The sequence below is a fragment of the Caloenas nicobarica genome, chromosome 2, assembly GCF_036013445.1.
Source record: "Caloenas nicobarica isolate bCalNic1 chromosome 2, bCalNic1.hap1, whole genome shotgun sequence".
Lineage (NCBI taxonomy): Eukaryota > Metazoa > Chordata > Aves > Columbiformes > Columbidae > Caloenas > Caloenas nicobarica.
The window spans coordinates 5,029,947-5,053,215 of NC_088246.1; the positions used below are offsets into that span (position 1 = coordinate 5,029,947).

Sequence of the window (23,269 nt, forward strand, 5' to 3'; positions counted from 1 at the left end):
AGCTGGTGGGCAGGTGGGTGACAGAACCACAACCTCACGCTAGAACCACTTTGGTTCATTGCCTTGAAAGAGCAGCTTTCAACGTTAATTGGAAGACTTGCCTGGCCATGGCCTGCCTGGATCCATCTGGGACACGTGGGGTTGTTCTGGTACCCTCCTACAGTCAAGAGAGGGTGTTTGTAGTTAAGCCAGTTTGAAAGGGATAGTAATCGGGTAGTTTCACACCAAATGTGCCTTGTAACTCTCAGAAAAAAATATTTCATACCCTGCTACTGACCTCAGGCAGCCTGCTCAGTCTCCCATCCTTTGGTCTTGCCCTTTGTAAAGTAACTCCAATAAATCAGGAACTACGAGACTTTTTAACTTCATAAAGACTTCTCTCCTGGGTTTTTTTTGGTTTAGAGTGCAAGAAGTTCCCTGCTAATATGTGTCATTAATTTCTGCTGAGCAGGACAGTTTTGAGGACAGAATTTGTGTTTTGCAGTCCTCGTAATGGTTTTCATCCAAAGACTTGCAGACACACAAAGTTCTAAGCAGGAAGTTGGATTTCAATATCTTAATATCGTGGTCTCCAGGGCTCTCTTTCAACAATCAAGATCTTCTATTCTCAACACAGAAATATGAGCTGAACAGAAAGTATCCTTTTGTGTGGTCTGGGAAAACTGAAGTTACTGTAATTAACATCTTCAGATTTGCAAAAACATCCATGGGTTTGGATATTTAATCTGTGTAACTGATCGCTACAATTGCCAGTATATTTCTGTGTTTAACCATATATTTTCACAGCTTATCTAGATCTCTTTATTTTCATGCCTTATTGTCTTGGTGCACAACTGCAGGTCTGTAGCACCTGCAATTTTTCTGTGCGCCAAAGGAAACAGTTATCAAAACCACATTTATTCAGCTATTTTGTGCTGTTCTCTGCAGTGCAGAGTTGTTTCCTAGGCTACATTTGCTAGTATAATAAATATTCTGTTGACAGATATCCCATCCAGTGGATTCTGCCTCATTCCTTGATCCAGTGAAGATAAATTATTAACTGTCCTGTTTTGTCAGTGGAGATTGCCTCCATTTTCCATAAGCTGAGTTTAGTTTTTCAAATATATATATATATATATATATATATATTTTTTTTTTTTTTTGGTGCAAATACACTTCAAATACATCCTGTCACATTGTAACACAAATGAAAAGGAGAAATTCTAACCCTCAGGTAATGACATGAGAAAGACAATAAGTTAGAAGAAAACAGCCTTTGATCAGGCTCTGCATCTCCTCTTTGTGTTAAAACCAAAGTAACGATATATTGATTCTCTGAAGGTTTATTGCCTGTTTAATATCAGCCCCATGAATGCAGTTGTGACTTGTCCGTCTGTGAGCAGTGCCGGTGGGTGATGGGGAGTCACTGGGGTCTGGGCAGCCCACAGGAGTAAGAAATGATGTAGTACTGAAACCAGTAACTTAACTCTAGGTTAAGCGCAGAATCAGGGCATATACTTACGTGAGTAAGTAGTAGAAAGACATACAAAACTATTGTCAGGGCAAGGGGTAGAAGAAAAGTAAAGCAAACTAGGAATGGGGGAGGAAGACTATAAGTACTTTGCAAAAACAGCAGTATGATCAGCATGTAACAACTTTCCAGCGTGTGAGCAGTCCCACCAGAAAAATGAAGCATTTGCTAAGACACTTTGCTGAATTGAGACCCAAAATGCTCTGACTCCATTTGTGTTTCTGTTATACAGGATTTGTTCAGTGCTGAGTAGTACCAGAAATGACCAAAAAAACCCTCCTCCAAACCAACCAGATGAGAACAGCAAAACAATGTAGAGACTCACCGTGGTGCTTGTTAATATTAAAAATTTATATAACCTTTTATTATCCTTCTTTCCAAAGAAGGAAAAAGAAATGTTTCCTTATTCATATTATAGCTGGGAAACTGAGGCCAGAGATCTGTCCACAGACTGAGCGCTGTGCTTAACTGGAGCCTCACGGTAGAGTTTTGTATCTACTGAACAAAATGAAAAAAAATTTCTTAATTCAAGAGAAATAAAATTGTACTCTACGTTATTAAGAATATTTTCACAGTGAGGTTGGTAAAACCCTGGCCCAGGTTGGCCAGAGAGGTGGTGGATGCCCCATCCCTGGAGACACCCCAGGCCGGGCTGGACGGGGCTCTGAGCAACCTGAGCTGGTGCAGATGTCCCTGCTCATGGCAGGGGGGGTACTGGGGGAGCTTTGGAGGTCCCTTCCAACCCAAACCATTCTATGATTCTATATTTTTTTTTTTTTTTTTTTACTGTGCATTGTGGGGCTTTGTTGCATCAGTGGGGTTGATGTAGCCTGACACCGAAGCTGAGGATACTGTCTTTGACTGTTTATTCCCTGCCCCAGCTCACAGACAGATTAAACTGTTTACAACTCAGCTTCTGGTTCACTGCAGTTTACAGCAGCTATTTGCTATAAATCAGTGTCTTTTAAGTGTCTCTAGTTAATGATCATCTCAGCTTTCTGCGCTCTGGGACAAAACGGGCAACTAGAACCAGTTTTACAGTTGCAACCCTTAATCATGAATGGATGGCGTTAACTTTCCCCCCGTTCAACTTTCACAGCTATTTCCATTGCCAGCAATGACTGAGATGAGCTAATTACAGAGATCATGCAATTTTGCTGCACATAATACATACAATTTTGTAATGAAGGAGCTGTGCTACGTAGTAACAGCTCACATAAACTTGCCTTTGACTACAAGGAATCTTTGCAAGAGAAACTTTGCATAAAAGAGATCTAATAGTCAGATCCCTGGTAGGGAAATAGATCTTGAGACATTTCTATGTTCTTTTGGAAGTGCTAATATATCCATAAAAGTTTTTTAATAAGTAGGTTTCAGCTCGAGTACTAGCAATGTCCTGAGTGCTTAGATGAATCTCATGAATGCATGCAAGTGCAAATGATGCTTTGCAGTTTTAGAAGAAATTATTTCATTTTTTTGCAATATTAAGTGAGAGGTTTGTTTGTTTGTCTGCTGTGATATTGTGGTTTATTGTCATGGTGTTCTTTGTTTGTTGCAATATTTTCTTGTTTGCTTCTTCCTGTATGGACCAGATTATTGATGATTATTGATGGTAAAAGTTACCTTCATTTTGTTTGCATTGTTGGGGTGCTCAGGGACAAGATCTTTTTTGGGCCGCTGGATGGAACCAGTTTCAGCTCTGTTTCAATTAAAGTGCATTTATCTAAACCCATGAATTTTTCATTTTATTTTATCTCTCTGTCCTGATGAGGAGAGGCAGAATGATCAGGTGGGCACCTGACAGCCAGCCAAGGTCAGCTCGCCACAGGATAAAATGAAATAAATATGGCAAAATTCTCACTTTTTGTTTTCATTTTTTTTCCAAAATTATTCCAGCTTGGAAATATGGTTATGGGGACTGAATGCTACAGTGCACAGGCTATTGTCCTGGAGAAGTGACTCCAGAAAGATAGGCTAGGACATTTGAATGGAATTTGCAGATTTAAATTTCTATGCAGTCCACCAAGCTGATTTAATTTTTAGTGGCATATGCCACCTTGAATATGGAAGATCATTGATTTTTTCCAAAGAACTGTGCAAAGCGGTAGGTCTAATCTGCAGATAGGGGTGTGATTTGGGTGGTTGATGGTTACAATGCACCTAGAGCGACACATCCTAAACCCACCAAAGCTGTTACAGCACAACCACCAGTTTCTGGTGCTCCTGATGCTGTGGCCCAGCTGGGACTAAAAGGCAGAGATGTCAATACTTGGGTGTCTACTGCAGTCTCCCTGCCCGGTTTGGCTTGGTTATGTTCCCATCACTTCTCTGTAAAGACTCCCCACAGACCTGATTCTCTTACAGCTGTTTTGGTGATCTCTGGCTGTATTTTAAGGTAGGTGGTAATGTTTAATATTCAACACATGGTACCTATAGCTAAATACGCTGTTTTTCTGTCTCAGAAAACAATGGGGATTCAGTGTGCTGACTGAAGGACAGATTTTTTCTTCTCATAACAGTGAAGTCGTATGGAGAAATTATCTCTGCCTGCAGCACATGTCCTTTCCCAAAATAGCCACCAGACTTAACTGACTTTTTATTTTTACCTGAAGTTTGAGGTTGTTTGTCTTACTTCAAACGATTTCAAAATTTATCTTCTTTTGTTGAAACAAACTCGCTGTCCAGGAGTAATTACCTTCATTCTCTACAAATATTTTTTTTTAAACTTTCCTGGAGTTTCTGATATCATGTCCTATTTAACATGGTCCTTAAAATTCCACAGGGCTGTGGAAGCTGAGTGTACTTTTCTACCTTCTCTAATTCAATTCCAAAGATGAGGTTCTCAGTTTTCAGATGGTCTGGTGGCATCAGCTGAATGTCAAGGAACTACATCATGACACCTCCAGGCTTTCGTTCACTACCTGCTCTCTCCATTCAACAGATCTTGAGGGACTTCAGTTTCCACTATTTCAGCAGCATTTTTGAATCCATTTCCCTCACAGTTTTCACAAGGTAAATTGTCTTTTTATGCTGCCGTTTCACAAGATATAGGAAAGGACGAGTGGCGAAGCTCTTGCTCTTCAGTATATTTTTTCCCCTTTAGTGAAGTAAGACTCTCTTAAAGGCTCTCTGAATGTCGTTAAAGGAACAAACACTGACGTATAGCTGCATGAACTGCTTACTTCTGTTGACCCAGATGTTTCATCTGTTTGCGTCTTTTTAAACACATCTTTATTCTGCAACAGTTAAGGATGTGTTAGTGCTTCTACATGGCTCACAAAGTCCTTCTATAAATGTATGTGTAACTTGGTGCTTAAGCTTTGAGATCAGTTATTTTGACTGGTCATGAGCAACACTAATTAAGGATGGAAAAATGTGTAAGTGGTGAAAAGGAAGAAGGTAGAAAGATTTAAAGGAGGATTTGTAAACTGGCTGTGGTTACACGTAATCAAGTAGCATTCTCTGGAACCTGAAGCAGCTTGTTAATAGTTTTCATAAATGATTTTCAATACTAAGGTAACAGAGGCACTTGAAGTAACTGGTATATGAGTACTGCATTGTAAATCTATTTAAACAGAGAAAATGAGCTATATTCTTCTTAGACAAAACTAATTCCGAAGTAATTCTCTGAATTGTTTCTTTGTATCATATTCTGGATGTACAATGATGTAACAGCTAATGATAGTGATTAACTGAATTTCATAGATGATGACCAGAAGAAACTGGTAATTTCACGTATGTTACATCTCCTTCATGTTTCAAAAATAATGAGAACAAATTTTAGTTAACACTGTACTGTCAGTAGTAAGTCTGCTAACTTTCTGTTGGTTGATCCAAAGATAAATTCTTGTGTACAGGAAAGGAAAAGACTTTTTATCCTAAACACTTCATGTGCAATCGTAAAAAGCATCTTCTGTCTATATAAGGATTTAGATTCTATTTTAAGAGTAGAAGAGTTAAAGGGTAGTGCATCAAATGATCTCATTTTACATGATATAATTAAGGGCAGATAGCTGAGAAGAACACAATTCTTGGTAATGATTTATTTTTAAAAAATCTTTAGTGGGAACTGCTCCAGGATGTTGTAACCATGTAAGTGACAGTAACTTTTCATTTGGGAAGTGTTACGCAAAAAACCTCTCTTTGGGAATTACAGCAGGTTAAACGAAGGTTTAGCTGTGAGCTCCCTCATCTCGTGTTTTCTTGAGCCTGGCTTTTACATGAGTGTCAGGAGTGCTTAAATAAAAGTGGTCGTTCCCTTGTATCATCTCTTCTTTGGGAATCAGGCATGTTCCATGCTGTGGGAGTTTGATGGAGCCTGATGGCAACTCTGAATGTACCTGAATGATACTAATATCTGAATGATAACTAATCTAAGCCTGTCTTCTCAATTCCATTTCTGGTCACCAGAGAACGGTGCTTAGACCAAATCACCCTCTGGACATGCCCTCCACATCTGTACTGCTTTTATTATTAAAACCCTGTTTTACCTTGGCTTGAAGATGGATAAGCTGCTTGAATGAGCATTGAGAACCATCATTGCAATGAAAGCAAAAGAGCAACCTCTTTAGGGGTAATTTGTGACAGCTAATTAGACAGCCCTGCCAGACTGGCTGAGATGCTGGAACAGCTAATTAGGACTTAGCACTATGGATCTTCATAGCAGATTCCACTACTTTTTAAAAAACTTTGTTCCTTTTCTTTATTCCTCTCCTTCTATCTTGTCTAGAGATAAGGTCTGACCCCCAGATGGAATTATATTCCTTCAGGGGTGGCACATGTATTACCAAAGGAAAAACTGCAGGTCTTCCAGAAGATCTTTGCCATTTTGCATTACTCTGTGAGAAGGACATGACAGAGCAGTTGGAGATAGATTTGGTCTCCCTGTTGCAGTATTCTAAAATAAAATTCATAGACTATAAATGAAAACAGTGTTAGAGCTTAATAGAACAGCACTTACTTAGCCTCTTGAGGCACAGGGCCAAAATGAACGTTTTCAGTGGAAGCTGTGACCGCTTATTTTTCTTACAGACGAGGCTTCAGGATTTAGATGCTCATTTGTGCAGAGGCTGGATGCTTTATGTTGTACTGCAGATTTTTTTTTGTGTTCACATTAAACTAAAAGTAGGTCCAAACTGTCAAGCTAACATAGTTTTCAACAATATTATGTAGCTTTTCTGCACCCCAATCATAACGGGCACATGAATGTTGTATAAAACATAAAACATAATTCACTGTTCTGTAAAGACAAAGTTTCACCCTAACTTAAAAAGTATAGAAGTTACCTTTTAATTTGTCTATCAAAGAAAACAAGCCTAAAATCAACATTTCTACACTTGATATCTGAGCCAGCAGCAGTAGCTCATTAAATGGCAGAAGAAGTCAAAGCTATATTGCTTTGCAAAGTGTTATAAATTTAAGACACCTTTTCATGCACTTTGGATTCTTTGAAGTCCAATGCAGTTTGTCTTGTCCATTCACACATCTAGGCATTTTTTTGGTGTGTGGTTTTGTTTGGCTTTGTTGTGTTGTTTTGTTTGGGGGGGGTTGTGTTTGTTTTTTGTTTGGTTTTGGGTTTTGTTTGTTTTGGGTTTAATTTCTTTTTTTGTGGTGGTTTTTTGGTTTGTGTGTGTGTGGCTGTTGTTTGGGTTTGTTTTGTTTTTCCTCTACAACAGAGTTGTTTGTGGCAAACTTGGGATTTATGATTTTATGGCTTGGTACCAAGGACATGAATTAAGCAGTCCCCACTTGACTATCCAATGGTTAAATAGTGCACACTCAGTTTGCTCTCAGGGGGTTAATTCTGTGGTCGAAATGGAAATGGCACTGTGGATAAATCTGCCTTGGTGTAAGAAATGTAACTTGACACAATAAAGTTGCCAAAACTTCTATTGTCATGAAGTCTCTGTTGCCTTTTGGCACTAAAAGGCTGCCCAGATGCTTCTGTATTACTTTGACTCTAGTGCTGGGAGAGAAATACAAGACCTACTCCATGGAGCAGCCATGGTCTTTCCCAGAGTTAGGCTTCTACCAGAAGGTAGTTTGCATTCAGGGAATTTAATGTACTTTACCATTATGAAGATGGCTCTTGGCCTGATCCTTTTCATGGTAGGGCTTTAAGAAGAGTGAGATCAGAGGTATCTGGGTCTCAAAAAGACGTGTGTGGTGATGTTGAAGCTGCCACACTACATTTGCCAGGCTATGGTGAACTCAAAACCATGTTGGATGGTTCAGAGGTGGCTTGCTAATCATTTCCAGTTTAAATGAGCTTGGGCTCTTAAGTTTCATCAGAGAGCTTAGCCAAGAAATGAAGCTGGTGAAATGCTTTTCTCAGACTGTCACAGCATGTGCTGACAGCACCCATTATTCGCTACAAAATTAGAAGAGATTTTAAAATCACCTTTCTCCCTCCCATGCCATTTCAAACCCCCAAAGAGACAATAATTATCAGGTGATAAGAAAGCACCTTCCCACATAACAGCAGGTTTTCCAAATCAGTGATGCATTGCATTAATAAGGTTATGTCAGGGGAACAGACTCTTTCTCTTTTCCACCTGCTTGAGCTTTTGCAGATTATTCATGGTCTGGCTCAACTCCTTGTGCTGAGGGAGGTATCTTGTGAGGAGGAGCATTTGTGTGCAAGTCGGGAGGTGTTTTTGGAGTCTCAACTGAAATAGAGACCAAGGAGCACTGCAGACAGTCCCATCTTGCACTCAGGGTGCCAAATGCTTATCTTTGATCTGCCTTTTCTGATTCATGAGGTGGTATGTGCATGAAAACAACCCCTACAGAACAATATGGTCCTTCACAGTTCCCTCTCAAAATTAATCTCATACTTTTTCACTTCCTTTTTGATATCACTTGCAAACTTAATTTCCTGGTATCTGCCCAGTGCTAGCATACATTAGATGAAATATTATTTTTCTCAGGTTTCTGATCTGAAAGTTTTGACTCACGCTGTTCTAGAGGGAAGGATTGGCACATGATTCATGTTTCATGCTATATTTTGGGAAAGCATGCAAATGCAGCAGTGTTTACAGCAATGGAAGCAGCAATATAAAGCGTAGGAAGGGGAGCCCTGGGTGGTTTAGCAGTTGATGGACTTTCAAATTCATGCTCTAACAAGTAGGTACATTATTGATGTAGCACATAACATAACTATAAAGTCAGCTAATGCCTGCCACCCTTCTTGCCTAAAACATCTTTGGACACAGTGTTCCCCCAGCAGTGCCGTGCTTGCTTTATGTTATTTATTCAATAAACTTTTCAGCACTATTTTCAAGGATGGGAGGAGAAAAACTGATAGAGAGGCAAAACCAGAGCTCAAACTCAGTCCTTTTAAGCCAATTTATTAATGAATGTTTCCTGTTCATCTGTGTAAGAAAGATGATCTGAGCTGGGTGTTGCTTTTCTCCTGGCAAGTGTTTTCATGCAGTTGTTTTAAACCTTATTCTGCTTCCCAGTGGGAGAGGCAGAGTGTTTATAGGGAAACACATTCAGCACCAACTGTAGCACTATTATTAGCTGTAATAGGACTCTAAGACTTAGAAATACTTTTGTATTTCCCTGTATCTGCAGGGACTTTACTTTCTCATCTCAAACAAATGAAATCTGCGATGGCTTAAAGCAGCTATTTATAACCTGGTCACATCCCACCTCCACAATCAAATTTCAGGCTCTTGGTGTTGCTGAATATTTTGCTCATTCTGTAAAATAGTATGATTATGGGAGATTTGGTATTAAGAAGAATCAGGCTGGCTTCACAGAAACCAAGAGAACTTGCCCATTTTTATCTCCTTTTTGAAGTTAAATTTTTAGAAGGAGAACTGTGGCTTAGCAAAATGGGCTCATATATGCCAAGAAGCATCTGGAATTTTTATGCTCATATCAGGTTTAGCTATGAAAGCTGGCAGGTGTGACTTTGGCAAATGGTCATTTGTCTTGTGCTTGAAGTCTTTTTTTTTTTTCTTTTCTTGTAGACAGTTTGTTTCTACCTGGCATTCCCTGCTGGATATTTAGGCTTAAGGAAGGCACGGTGCTTTCTGGCAACCAAATCCAGCATAAGGTGACAGATGCATATGTTGCACTTTTGTCCAGACGTCATAAGATCTGCAAACGTGACAGGATCTGTCTGAATCATCCTGTAAGACTGTAATTTTTCTAAAAAGCAACTATTTTTACAAAATGCTGGATCTATGATCTGGACAAGAGTTTGACATGAAAAGAACAACCAAAAAAATAATTTTGATAAATCAAAAAGAGCTGCTCTGGTTCCTAATGGATGTTACTGTTGTACAGACAAAATGCCAGTGATTTCTCTGTGATAACCAGGTTTTGTAGTCTTTTAGCAAGACTCATTCCCCGTGTTGTGTGTGACAGCATCGTGTTTCCAGGTTGCTCTTATTTTCCGAGGGCCCTTTTTTCTCTTATGTGCTGCTTTCTTCTCTCAGCCTCTGCTCTTGGTCTGGAGGTTTCATCTGAATCCCATGTCAAAAGGTATTTGAATCTTACCAGGCAAATATCACATGAATGAGTGCATTTTGGAATCCAGTCCCATCCCTAGTCACCATCTCCTCCTTATCTCAGCCACCTTTCTTATTATTTTTGCAGAGCTCTTAATTGGGAAGAGGTCAGGATGCCCAGTGAACATTGACTCTGTGCTCCATCATGAACCATTCAGACACCTGCTGTGCTTTGCTTATGTGATTGCAACTCAGATTTCATGAGGTCACCAGATTTCTAAATAAAATCCAGGCAGTGAAGGCTCTCTGAGAAGATCATTTCTCCCTGCATTCCCATTTAGCTCAGCAGAAATTAAATGATAAGGAGGCCGCACACTGGGACTCATTTGCCTCAACAAGCTGTACAAATTGTCTTCTCGAGTCAGCTGTCCTAGGAGACCTCCAGCCTTGGGCTGCTTTCCCCTTTCTCCCACTCTTGTGTTAATCAGATCATAGTGCTTCTCAATTCCACTGTGCTTTACTACGGGTAATAAAGTGCAGTTACGCCACTCATTGTCATTGCCATATCTCTGTGCGTTCAGTAATTATGGCAAGTGACTAATTGAATTCTGAATTTCAACTAAGAAGCAATTACTATAAAGATCAAACATCGTTATCAGCTGGTGCCCTGACAGCTTTGCAGAAGGGGGTTAGGCGGAGAGCTTTGTTGCTTTGTGCTCTCCTAGTCTGTGAGGCTGAGAAACAAACTCTGCTTCAGCCCTGGGTAATGCCTTTCCTCCTCCAGTCTTAGTGTTTTGCTGCCACTGCAGAACAATGGGAGAATTAATGACCTGTTGGACTAATCAGCAGTGAGAACCTTTTCTTAGACTGCACCTTTCTCACTCATGTGTTTTAGGTATCTATGTAGGTGGATGTTTCCACGTGTTCTGGGCCATAGAAGTTTTTCTAGCAATTTGTGCATGATTCCTGTGAGCATTAGTTGGATGATAGCCTATGTTACTTAAAACACTTACATCATCCAGACTCAAGAGAGGGAAGTATTTAAAACAGAAATAGGAGTGGTTGTTCAACATCAAATTCAGGCCCATACAGGCCAATATTTTGTTTAGCCCAAGCATCTAAATTTAGTTGTTTACATGAAGGTGCTTATATGTGCTCTAGGTGATCAAGTTCCCCTTATTGTCAGCACAAATGCAGTTAATAGAAGAAAAATTCAGCTCCGTAAAGTAAACAGCCACGAATTAACTGAAGCTGAATCTCAGTCTAGACTGTGCTGGCTGCAATCACTAGGGGTTAATTCAGTTGCTTTGACTTCATAATCCAGCACAACTTGGATGCCCTGGCTTGAGTGGATGCTATGGATGACACAAAATTGGGTGGGAGTGTTGATCTGCTGGAGGGTAGGAAGGCCATACAGAGGGATCTGGACTGGCTGGATTGTTGGGCTGAGGCCAGTTGGCTGAGGTTCAACAAGGCCAAGCGCCGGGTCCTGCACTTGGGTCACAACAATCCCAGGCAGCGCTACGGGCTGGGGAAGAGCGGCTGGAAAGCTGCCTGGCAGAGAGGGATCTGGGGGTGTTGATTGACAGTGGCTGAACGTGAGCCAGCATGTGTTCAGGTGGCCAAAAAGGCCACCAGCATCCTGGCTTGTATCAGGAATAGCGTGGCCAGCAGGACGGCAGAAGTGATTGTGCCACTGTACTCGGCACTGGGGAGGCCAAACCTTGAATCCTGGGGTCATTTTGGGCCCCTCATCCTAAGAAGGACATTGAAATACTAGAGAAAGTGCAGAGGAGGCAACGAAGCTGGTGAGGGGCTGGAGCACAAGTGTGATGAGGAGCGGTTGAGGGACCTGGGGCTGTTTAGCCTGAAAAACAGGAGGGTGAGGGAAGACTTTATCGCTGTCTACAACTGCCTGAAAGGAGGTTGTAGCATGGAGGGGGTTGGTCTCTTCTCCCAAGTAACAAGTGACAGGATAAGAGAAAATGGCCTCAAGTTTTGCCAGGGGAGGATTAGATTGGATATTAGGAAAAAATTCTTCATGGGAAGGGCTGTCAGGCATTGGAACAGGCTGCCCAGGGCAGTGGTGGAGTCACCATCCCTGGAGGGGTTTGAAAGGTGTTTAGACGAGGTTCTTAGGGACATGGTTTAGTGCTAGAGTTAGGTTAGGTTATGGTTGCACTTGGTGATCCTGAGGGTCTCTTCCAACCCAAATGATTCTATGGACACCATGGGCTGTCTCGAATAGTACCAAATGTCTATATAGCAGCACTTACACTGTAACCTTCACTTACACATGGGCATCTGCATCATGACATCAGAATTTATATGTCTTAATCTTGAGCTCTGTTTCCTCTGCAGGGAGGAGTGTAAAAATAGGGCAAGCATGAAGAGAGACTGCTCTTGGGTGCTGTTACAGTTTCCAGCAATCCCAAGTTTCTGTGACTTGCTGAACTAGAAGTGGTGTCTGTGCATGTCAAATGAGTGACAAATATCTGGTCGTTTGTGTGACACTTGTCCTTTCAGCAAAGATTAATTTTATTAGGGGTGTGTGGAAATGTTGAGCCCAGGATGAATTTCAGACTTTTACTTTGCAACACGTATTTTGGGACTCAAATTTTCATTTCTGTTCAGCCACGAGGAAGAGGTTTGGTGTGGGGGTTTTTCCCCTTTTTTCATTTTTTTTTTTTTTTTTTTCCTCCAATATGCTGGCAAGCAGATGAATGGAAAAGGTGGCAACCTGAGTAATAGCTCAATACAGATTGCTTCATAATCTCCCTCTTTCGTCTTTTCTGCTTAAAGACACATGCAAGTCTTAGTGGAAGACCACTGGGTCCTATGTGTATTCATGTTTGTGTATGTGTTGTCTCAGGGAATTATTTGCAAAGTGCAAATAGCCTTGGGAGGTTGCAGACTCACCCTGCATCTTCATGTTAAGTTCAGGACAGTAACCCCTGTTTGTTTTAAAATTATGAACTTTGCAGGTTATCACAGGTTACGCTTTTAATTTCAGGTACTGCAGCACCTTTTGACAAACACTAAAAAGGAGGGATTGTTTTCCTTGTGTTTGACACGTGGCTCAAACTCTGTATGTCAATAAGCACAAGGAAAAAAACTGTGCACTTTATGATTGTGCAAGTAGGGTTAACTGAACATTTATCAAATGCTACAGTGAGCCTGTTCACTTGTCTCTGTCTCCCTGTCTTCTTCATGTTCTCTCAGTTGTTTCTGTAACAGCATGATCCTGACACTTCAAAACAAGAGTTTTCTTAATCACAAGCCATGAAATAATTTCCTCAGGTAATTAATAGTTTATAGAGGTAACAATTCCAGACATGAATAATAATTCTGTTCTGTTGAATGATTAATAAAAGATTTACAACAGGAGCCATAAGGAGATGTTACAAAGAAAGCAGCTTCCAGGATAATTCCCCAATCACCCTTCTAAGGAGTGATTGTTTTGGGAAAGGGCAACCATTTGGGGATTCCCTGCCACTGTCCACACCTCAATGAAGCTACAAAGAAACAGAATATGCAGTATCAATAAGATGTATTTTACAGAATAGTTTTTCTTAACCCTGAAGGAATGAAAAGAGTGAAAAATATTGCAAGAAATTGTGGTTTTATTTCTTGAGGAGAACTGTGTGGGGTTGTCTTGTAAGGGATTGGAAAATCAAAAAGAATGTGTACTTTGTTTTATGCACATATTTAATTGAACAAAGTTAAAGCCAGCCACTTTTGTGACAGCTTTGCACAATTCAGTCTATAGGATTTTTCTTAAAGTGGTAAAATGGCAACGCTTGCTGCCAGGCAGCCCCAGCCTAGGACAAGAGTGACCTGCTGAGCACAACAGAGACACATCAGAAACTCTGAGTTGGGACTGACTTAGGTCAGTCATGGGAGTGTGGAGGAAAGAGGTAGGGACACAGAGGCCAGGCTGTGGGACCTGGAATCAGCTTTTGTTAAGAAAGTGAAAGTGTAGACCAAAATCTTCTCTTCACAGAAAGGGTTGTCAGGCATTGGAACAGGCTGCCCAGCACAGTGGTGGAGTCACCATCCCTGGAAGTGTTTAAAAGACATGTAGATGAGGCCCTTAGGGACATGGTTTAGTACTAGGTGTAGGTTATGGTTGGACTCAATGATCTTAAGGATCTCTTCCAACCAAAATGATTCTATGATCTAACCACAGCCCAGCACTGAGGTGCATCTCAGAAATGAGAAGCAAGGGAACAGCCACCTGTTCCAGGAAGGAAATGCACATGGGATCCCACCCTCAGTAGGATTTGCAGAGACCAGGACAACACACCAAGTAGGTTCTGAGCCATCCTGCCTAGGAGGCAGCCAGAGGTTGCCTGGAAAAGACTTAATAAAGGTCGTTCCATTGACTTCAGCGCTTAGGTGAAAAACAGGAGATGGAAAAATAGGTACAGACAAACATAAATGTATACCTGGGGTGTCATTTTATATTCCTGTAGTCCTGGAAGCATTAAACCTGCTCAGCTTGTTTGAGGCAAGTTGTGTTTGGGAGTGCTGTATATGTGAGCAAGAGGATCTGTGTAAGAGTGAGCAAGACCATCTTTATCAGTATGCCTAATGGATCAATATGCCTAATGGAGAAGGCTTTGGGCTAGAAATACAGAGAAATGTTTTTGGAAACTGAAGAAGTCTGGAGAACTTCTATTCCTGCTTTTGCCTTTGACATGTTATATGACCTGGGTAAATCACTTGAGCTTTTTAGCAGATAGGAAATCGATACAGAAAGTGAGAATAATTAGACTGCTTGAGCTTCTCATAAAGCATTTTAGGACTTCTTGGCAAAGGAAAATAATAGAAAGCAGAGGAGAGTTTCCTGTGTGCCTGAAAGCCTGAAGAGACACCAGGTTGGTGAGCAAAACAGAGCTGAGGTCAGAAATATTTTTCTAGGGGAATGTTTCTTGCCTAAAGTATTATTTATCTAAGACTCTCCTATAAGTGCGTTATAATTCTACAGGAATATCAAAAAATACCCCAACCATAACATTTAAGAAAACCTCTCTTTACACAAAGCTTCGCTTTCAAGATGATGTTGGCTGATGTACAAAGTAATAAGCATTGGTTGGATAACTGTTCTTTCCTTATTTTTGTCTGAATATTCCTCATTCACAAAACATGTGGACAGATAATTTTCTTTTCAATCTCCTGGATGTTTCACCACTGTTACAATTACACAATGTCACTTCTGATCTCTAGAAAGAGCGAGCGGTTTACTGGTGCATTGTGAATCCTACCTGGCTCTATCTTGTCACTGCAACAGTCAGAAGAAACCCACCAAAGAGGAAGGATGGCACATGGATAAATAATTTATAGCCCCATGATTCAGTCCCTATTTTTAGATGCTTTGTGTTTTTCTGAGACTTTGAAAAAGGACTAAGAATAGTATACACATAAAGTGACATATCCTTTATGCAACACAGGTTTTTTTCTGTCTCATTTTATCTGAATCCTATGAAATCTGAGCAGTTAGTCTAAGGAATTCATGTCATGCAGTTCCTGTTGGATTTACTGGGGATCATGGCAAATAAGTACCCAAGAGAAAAAATTTTGCTTAATACCAAGCAAAACGTCTTATTTTGAACATTCAATGAATAGAAATTATTTGGAGGAGACACAGGGAGAATCTCGCAATATCCCAGTGATTAGGACACTCTGAAAAGCAGGAATCCATTGAGCTGGGTTCAAGTTCCTTGAAGTCCAATGTGGAAGGACTATAGTCGAAGTACTCCGTGTTGTGAGTAACTTTTGGGCTACAATGCCCAACAGTGGAATGTTTTGTTTTACCCCTTGTTCTCTGAATTTTTCTATTTTTTTTCTTTTTGAAGGGTAAAACCTGGGTCCAATTTACCAGACTTAACAAGCAATTCTTGTTGCCCCAAAAATGTGTATTTAAAAAAATCATTTATTCAGCTCAGAAAATGTCATCCAACTTTAGGCCTGGCACTGAGACAAAACAGGTGTTCTCCACTCTCTATTCTGATTTTAAAGGCCAGCGTTTCACAGAACCTATTCTAATTTTGCATACCTAAGGAAAAACCTCACTTATTTGTGTTTGATTTCGACTGGCAAACTTCACATAAATACCTCCATGTTGGTGGCACCATTGGCTTGGTGCCACGCATCCTGCTTTGCTGTGCCCTGAAACGAGTATAGGAAAGTACTGGTAAAATGTGCTGAACAAGGTTACGTTGCAAGTATTCTATAATTACAAGGTTGAACTCTGCCTTGGTAAATATGCAAGTTTAACCTACCCCAAAAAGGAAAGCAACTTATTCAACTTGGTCAGAGGGCGATACAGAGGCAAAAAGAGTTTAATAGTTGTCTTAAAAGGGAGGTTAAAAAAAAATATATATTTAAGATATTAGAAAAAACATTCCCAGTGGAGAGATTTAACAGACTGTCTCAAATAGTTGTACAAAGCAATTACTAGAAATTCGTGGGGTGTATGCTTTTAAATTTGGACTGAACAAATCCTGTTGGTAGGGAGATGGATGACATGACCCACTGTGCTCTTTCAGTTGTTTGCTGCATCTGTGATTCTCTGAGATTGCCGCAGTCACTGCTAACTCCACTTTCCAAAACTTTGCACTTTCTAGTGAGTTTGTTCAGTGGGGGTTCTGGTTTTCTGGTTGATGGACCTTTCATTTCAGCTTGGCTGACAGCTAACATGGATCAGCAAGCTGTCAAAGCAGTCAGATACCCTGAGCTGTGCATAGCTCCAAACAGACTATGTTTTATTTATTTATTCATTTGCCTATTTATTCCCTTCACACCAGTAGGAGATTTACTTGTCTTCTGATTATAGGGCCACTCTGCGCATAGGATCCAGGGGCAAAAGGCATAAATAGAGGAGGCAGATTTCCATTTTAATGATGACTGAAAATATAAACCTTGTCAGAAAGTCATCTATGTAAGACACAACAAGATGACTAAAATCTTTTTGGAAACCAGCTTAGTTCCAGTTGTCAAGGACAAGACCCACTACAGTAGTGCTTGCATGCAGTGTTTGGAATTTTCTTTCACCCGCTAATGCCTTGAAGGATGTGCTTAACTTCCTGCAGAGAATTACATCCACTTACCTTTACCCTCTGCTCCTGTCTGTTGTTTGTTTCATGCTTTTAATGGACTTTTACTGACTAAATACAAGCCTACCACAAGGCAAATCTATGCTGATTGAGTTTCCGCTACCTAAAAAGCTTTACGTTTTTCAACAGAGTCAATTAAAAAAAAAAATTTAAAAATTATCAGATACTCCTCTTTGCATACTCTATTTGGAAACGTGACATCATCTGCTGCTGGAAATGAAATCAGGGTCAAGGTTTTGCTTCCCAAACTCACATAAAACTTTGGACGTAAGCTGTTCTTTAAAGTTGTTCCAGAGCATAATAGTGTCCTGCTAATCAGAGAATCATGGGACGGTTGAGGTTGGAAGGGACCTGTGGAAGTCATCTGGTTCAAGCCCCTGCTCAAGCAGGGACGCCTGGAGCTGGTTGCCCAGGACCGTGGCCAGATGACTTTAGAATATATCCAAGGATGGAGACTCCACAACCTCCTTGGGCAACCTGTGCCAGTGCTCAGTCACCCTCACAGTGAAAATGTGTTTCCTGATGTTCAGAGGGAACCTCCTGCATTTCAGTTTGTATCCGTGGCCTCTGGTCTTGTCACTGGGCACCACTGAAAAGATCCTGGCTCCATCTGCTTTGCACTCTCCCTTCAGGTATTTATATGCATCCATAAGATCCTCCCCTGAGCCTTTTCTTTTCCAGACCGAACTGTCCCAGCTCTCTCAGCCTCTCCTCATATGTGAGGTGCTTCAGCCTCTGTGTCCCTCTGTTGAGCTCTCTCCAGTATGTCCATGTGTCTCTTGTACTGGTGAGCCCAGAACTGCACACAGTACTTCAGAGGTGGCCTCATCAATGCTGAGTAGAGGAGAAGGATCATGTCCCTTGACCTGCTGGCAATGCCTCCTTGCTCGTCCCCTGGACTGATGGTTAAGCAGAAGCAATCAAGTGCCAAGAGTGTGGCTAATAGTCTTCAACGAAAGGAAATCAACATTTTCAAAGTCAAAGAGGCCATAAACTGAAGCATAGAAATGAATGTTGGTTGATGTGTCAAAAGCCACGTGTATAAAAGCTGTGTTGCTTGTGTCATTATGACTTATCTACTATTTGTTACTCCTTTGCATGAAGATTAAATCTGCTTGTTCAGTTGTATGAGTGCAAGTGCGCACAGAGCACAAATAACCACAAAATATAACCACTGAAACCCTCTTAATTTATTTTGTTTATCTGTTCTTTAGAATAAAATCAGTAAGGAAGGGAAAAATATGAGAAAAGAAAGTATACCAAGTTCTTCAGTATGACATTTGTCTCCAGAAATGAAAACTGGCACAATTTTTCTTAACAAGGAAAAAAGGGATGATCTTAATTGTTCTCATTAGCTATTGTTGCCCTAGAACAATCGTGTAACTGTTCTCTTCTTCTTGAGTGTTCATTGTTTGTTTCTACAATGGAGTTCTCCATCATGACTCTTCCATTTTCTCCCTGTTTTTCAAGACGGTCATTAAGAAAAATTCAACTTAATCCAGTCTTTTTCTGTACACAGTGCTTTAAAGAAAAGGACAATAATGCTTGTAGTACAAAGCACATCAACCCCAGTTCTCACTGGAAAAACAGGTTGAAAGGAATATTCTTCAACATGGTCAGCCACCAAAGGGATCATAGAAGTCTCTTGGTAAGACCACTGACTGGTGGTGTCCCTCTTGTTTTCCTTTGCATGGAGAACACATCTTCCATTGCTGTCTTTCACAGAACCAATGGATCTGTCATCTTTTTGACATCTCTTTGCTGCTTTGATCACTGCTACAACTCCACGTGTCCCAGTGACTCAGCCTGTTATTGAGTCCAGAGTCTGTTATTTCTTCATCTTCTCTGTGCTGCTTTTGACAGTAAGTAGGGATGCTATGAAGCAGCTGTTTGCTGCTATGAAAAAGACTAAGCTGACTATTAGAAGTCACCCAGGGTCTTCTGTGCAGAGACATACAAGCTCACACGGGAAGTTCAGCACATGCCAGATGTGACTGAGTGTCTGCGAACGCAGTGAGTGTCTCTCCAGTGCATATGCGGTCAGTCCAATGTCCGCAAGAAATGCTAAACTCACTTGCTATGTGCCATGGGATTCGTCTGTGCACGAACAAGAGCTCCTTCTTCCAGATGCCTGCAGTGAAGCTCTTATTCTCTAATATTACCTCATTCACTAAATCAGATATTTCTCCTTTAAAGCACTGGGTAAAGATCTCTATTACATTATTAAAATAGATATATGAAAACACATTCAGTATGATTGGAAACTTGTTTCCATGTGGCTATTAGAACTAATGCTGTAAGACATTTGGAAGAAAGAAAGAAGACCTTTGCTTTTGGGTATAAATCACTTATGACTACTGGAGTTTGGAATTAGACATTCCCAGAAGTCAGATCTACTTGATGCATTTGTTTCTGAGAAGTAGCTGATACTGGAGGAGATTCTGGACTTCAGAGTTTGATTTTATCCTCCTCTTGCCCAAATACTCGCTGTGTAAGAGATCTGGTGTGACAGCTCATAAACTCAAATCACTGTTTCTCAAAGAACTGCTTTGATGTGGGTGTTGTATAGGATTCCTGAATTTGCACTGAAAGAGAGCTCAGAGACACATTTTATGACCCCTAATATTCTGAGATTACACATCAAAGTGGAGGTGGAAATGAATGGTATTCGTTACACTCGATCTTGCTTTGCTTATCATGACCTGTTCTCTAATATTTCTTTTAGGCAATAAACCTGAGGCACATATTTATCCTCCTGAAAAGAAGGTTATAATGAGCAGGGAAGGTGTAGCACAGGCGGTATCACGGCCCGAGAAGGTAGAACACATGTTTTGTGATGGTTCGCAGCTCTGCCACGGTCCTGCCAGGTCATTTTCAGGAAATCATGTACACACATTTTGCTTCTGTTTCTGTACCTGGAAAATGGAAAGAGCAATGAGAAGAGTGAAGGAAGAAGTTAGTGTGGACAGGGAGAGCACTCCTAATCTTTCAGCTAAGAGAAATCTTTGAAAGGAGTTTTGGGGTCAAATGGGTCCTCTTTCCCTAGTTTTGCTACGGAGACTCAACATCAGTAACTATTCTGCAGAGAGAGCTTCAGTGCTGTCCAAAAGGAGAGGCCAAGTACAAGGACTTTTAGGGATGTAACTCAGATCCAACCACCTGAATCCCACTCGGACCTGGTCTCAGAGGAAGAAAGTAAAAGATGCCCCAAGACAGATTTAGCTTGAGATATTGAATAATAATAAACACAACGCTGAGCAATGAAGTTTAATCATCTGCTTGCCCTTCAGGGGAAAATTGCATTAAAAAAAAAATAGCACAGATAATTGCAGTTTATACCTCATCTTCCAGTAAGAAAGAGAGGGAAATGGGTAAAGTTGTCTGTAAACTAGTGAGAGAAATGGAAACTGAGATCCTTAACCTTTAGCTCAAGTTTCTGTAGTTAATCCAACTGTAATGTCATTATTTTATTTGGCCTTGTCACTCCAAAAAGAAACAGTGAAAAATTGCAAATAGACAAAAGCAACATGATATTGTGTTCTGTATGGATATGGTGTAATCTGGAGCACCTAGTGAACTGTTACTTGCTGCTTTCTATGTGGACTTTCCTTCTGTGTAAGAAAAAGCACTTTTTCAAAAGATCTTTTTACCTTTTTCAAAGGCTGTTGTCAACAGTACTTTTAGAAACATTGAGTCTCCTGCTTTTATTTGACATCTTGTTTTCCTGATGGTTGGGTGCTGAACTAGCACTGAATGACCATGGCAAAGACTCAAGAAGAGATTGGGTAAGGGGCAGCAAGAACATCATGAAGGAATTTGCTGTATGTGTCCTTTGGGGATCTTTCTGAATTTCCTGTTTTATTTTAATTTTCTTGTTACTAAGACACCGTTCAAAATAAGCACGGAAAAAACCTATTGCTTGGGATTGGCTGTGCTTCTGATGAGTGGAGGAAGGTAGTTTGTACAGCAAAACTGCGCAGTTTTCTCTCTGCGTTCCTTGGGACGACGGACACTGCTTTGCAGAAATTGAACGCTCCTCCTCACCCCCAATATTACCACACACAGTTCCCAGAGCTCCTCAGGGTGACATTGCAAATGGACATTAAATCTCTCTGCTTCAGTAAAGGAATTAATGATTTTCACTTATAATACACTCTGGGAGAACTGGCACTTCGGAAAGAGATCAAAAGTGGTTCTGTTTTCACAGAGGATGGGTAAACAAATGCTAACCTCAGTGTATCTGTTTCTGAAACCTGCTCAGGGACATTCTTGTGTGGCCTCCCCAGGCTGCCTGCTCCAGGGTTGGGAGATGTGGTTGTCTTGCTTCTTTTTCAGGTTCTTGGAAGAAGTTTTACAAATAATGTTATTGCATAGGAAGACTCTAGAAAATTCGTGCCTCCAGGAATGTTGCTTGTAGTTTACAGTGGGATAAATGAGAGGGGAGTAGAGCAACAATTTTACCATACACATACCATTCTCCTAGGTGGAACACTAAAGACCTAAACTTTTCTGTCCACTTTTGAATACATGATTTAACTGCTGTTTAAAAGACCATACTAACATTAAGCTTTCTCTTGCAACATTCTTTTCATACCTTTACTGTCTTCTGGACCTCTATGCTGTAAGAAAACGTTATCAATAAGTATCTTTAAATACTTGATGTCTCTCAATATGTTTATGTTCTTTATTTCTCCTCTTCCCTCCTCAGTGGCTGGTCTAGTCCTCATAGAGATGGGATAATTCTATTTGCCTTGTGAATAATCTACTGCGTAAACTTTCCTTAAAACTCTGAAATTACCAGGCTTTTTAATGTCCAGCACAGAATGTTCATCTCTCTTTTATTTTTGGTCCATACCAGGAAATGCCTACAGAGAATGCCTGGGCAACGGGACATGGGCTTCCAAGATAAACTACTCCCAGTGCGAGCCTATTTTGGATGACAAGGTCTGTATTTTTCCCTTCATTCTTCTCAATGACATTTCTCAGCATGCATGAATGAAAGCTAAGCTTAAGGTTAACGTACTAATTTGGGACTTCTGAGATGGATTCCATTTTTGTCTCTGCAACAAACCCTCCCTGTGAATTCAGGCAAATCACTTGTCCTCTCTCCATATCCCCTACTCACATGGGTTTTGTAAAAGGATGCTTTATTACATTTGGTCCCTGATGATGTATGTTCATGCAGATCATTCCTCTTTGTTCAGATCCTACAGCTGCTACCATAGTTGTTGGTAATAATAACAATAAGACCAAAAGCTTCTTTGGCACTGAAAAATAAGCTTTCACTAGCTGATTCCACCCTGTACCTATCAGTTCTAACATCTCATCAACAACTGACCTTTCTGGATCCCAATTTCATTTTTCCTTCAGCAAATATGTAAAGGGGCAGCAGCAGAAAAATACATAAAAAGCAGACTCAGGTCCCAGCTGTCTTAAAAAGATTGAAACAATCTCGCATTACATAGGAATTTACAGAATGAAATTAGCATGTAGGGGTAAGCTCCTTCAGAAAGGCTGCAAGTAATTATGCAAAGTCCTTTTCTTGCCAAATGACTCAGCTTTTCTTGAAGGTATCATAGACATTCACCAGCACAGTTTAAAGCTTCAAGCCTTTCATGCCATGTTCTCCTTCTCTTCCTCCTGTTTGAGTGCTATGGTGGGACACGAGCCCAGAGAGGTGGTGGATGCCCCATCCCTGGAGACATCCCAGGCCAGGCTGGACGGGGCTCTGAGCAACCTGAGCTGGTGCAGATGTCCCTGCTCATGGCAGGGGTGGCACTGGATGAGCTTTGGAGGTCCCTTCCAACCCGAACTATTCTACAGTAGTCTTTGTGCTGTCTCTCTGCCAGATGTGACTTTCCCCCTAATAACCTGGGTGGAGCCCAGCAGCTCAGGCCTGGATATGTTTTGGGATTCATTCCACTCACTCTGTCACTGGAGTTGTGCCATGCTGGTTACAAACAGAGAAGAAGTCAAAGTCTCACCTGCTGAGGGCTACTTGCAGAGTTAATCTGGATTTAGTATGTGGGAACTATCTGAACTGGTGCTGTGCCCAGAACAGTCATGATGTGCTTTGGCTGTAGCTCAGCATCTATCCTGAAAAATCCATGTTGTTGCTGAATGTGGGCTTTGACAAATGAATCGGAAAACAAATAACTACACACCAGCTGCTGAAGAAT

At 40.8% G+C, this 23,269-nt stretch overlaps 1 protein-coding gene across 4 annotated transcripts in view; it reads left to right on the top strand.

Annotated features, from left to right (window-relative positions):
- CRHR2 (corticotropin releasing hormone receptor 2) overlaps nt 1–23,269 on the top strand; it is a 157,594-nt gene that overhangs the window by 59,712 nt on the left and 74,613 nt on the right. For all 4 annotated transcript variants that reach the window (XM_065628081.1, XM_065628082.1, XM_065628079.1 and 1 more), the window contains exon 4: nt 21,949–22,034. In XM_065628081.1, the coding sequence (XP_065484153.1) occupies nt 21,949–22,034 (86 nt within the window). The remainder of the gene's footprint in view (nt 1–21,948; nt 22,035–23,269) is intronic.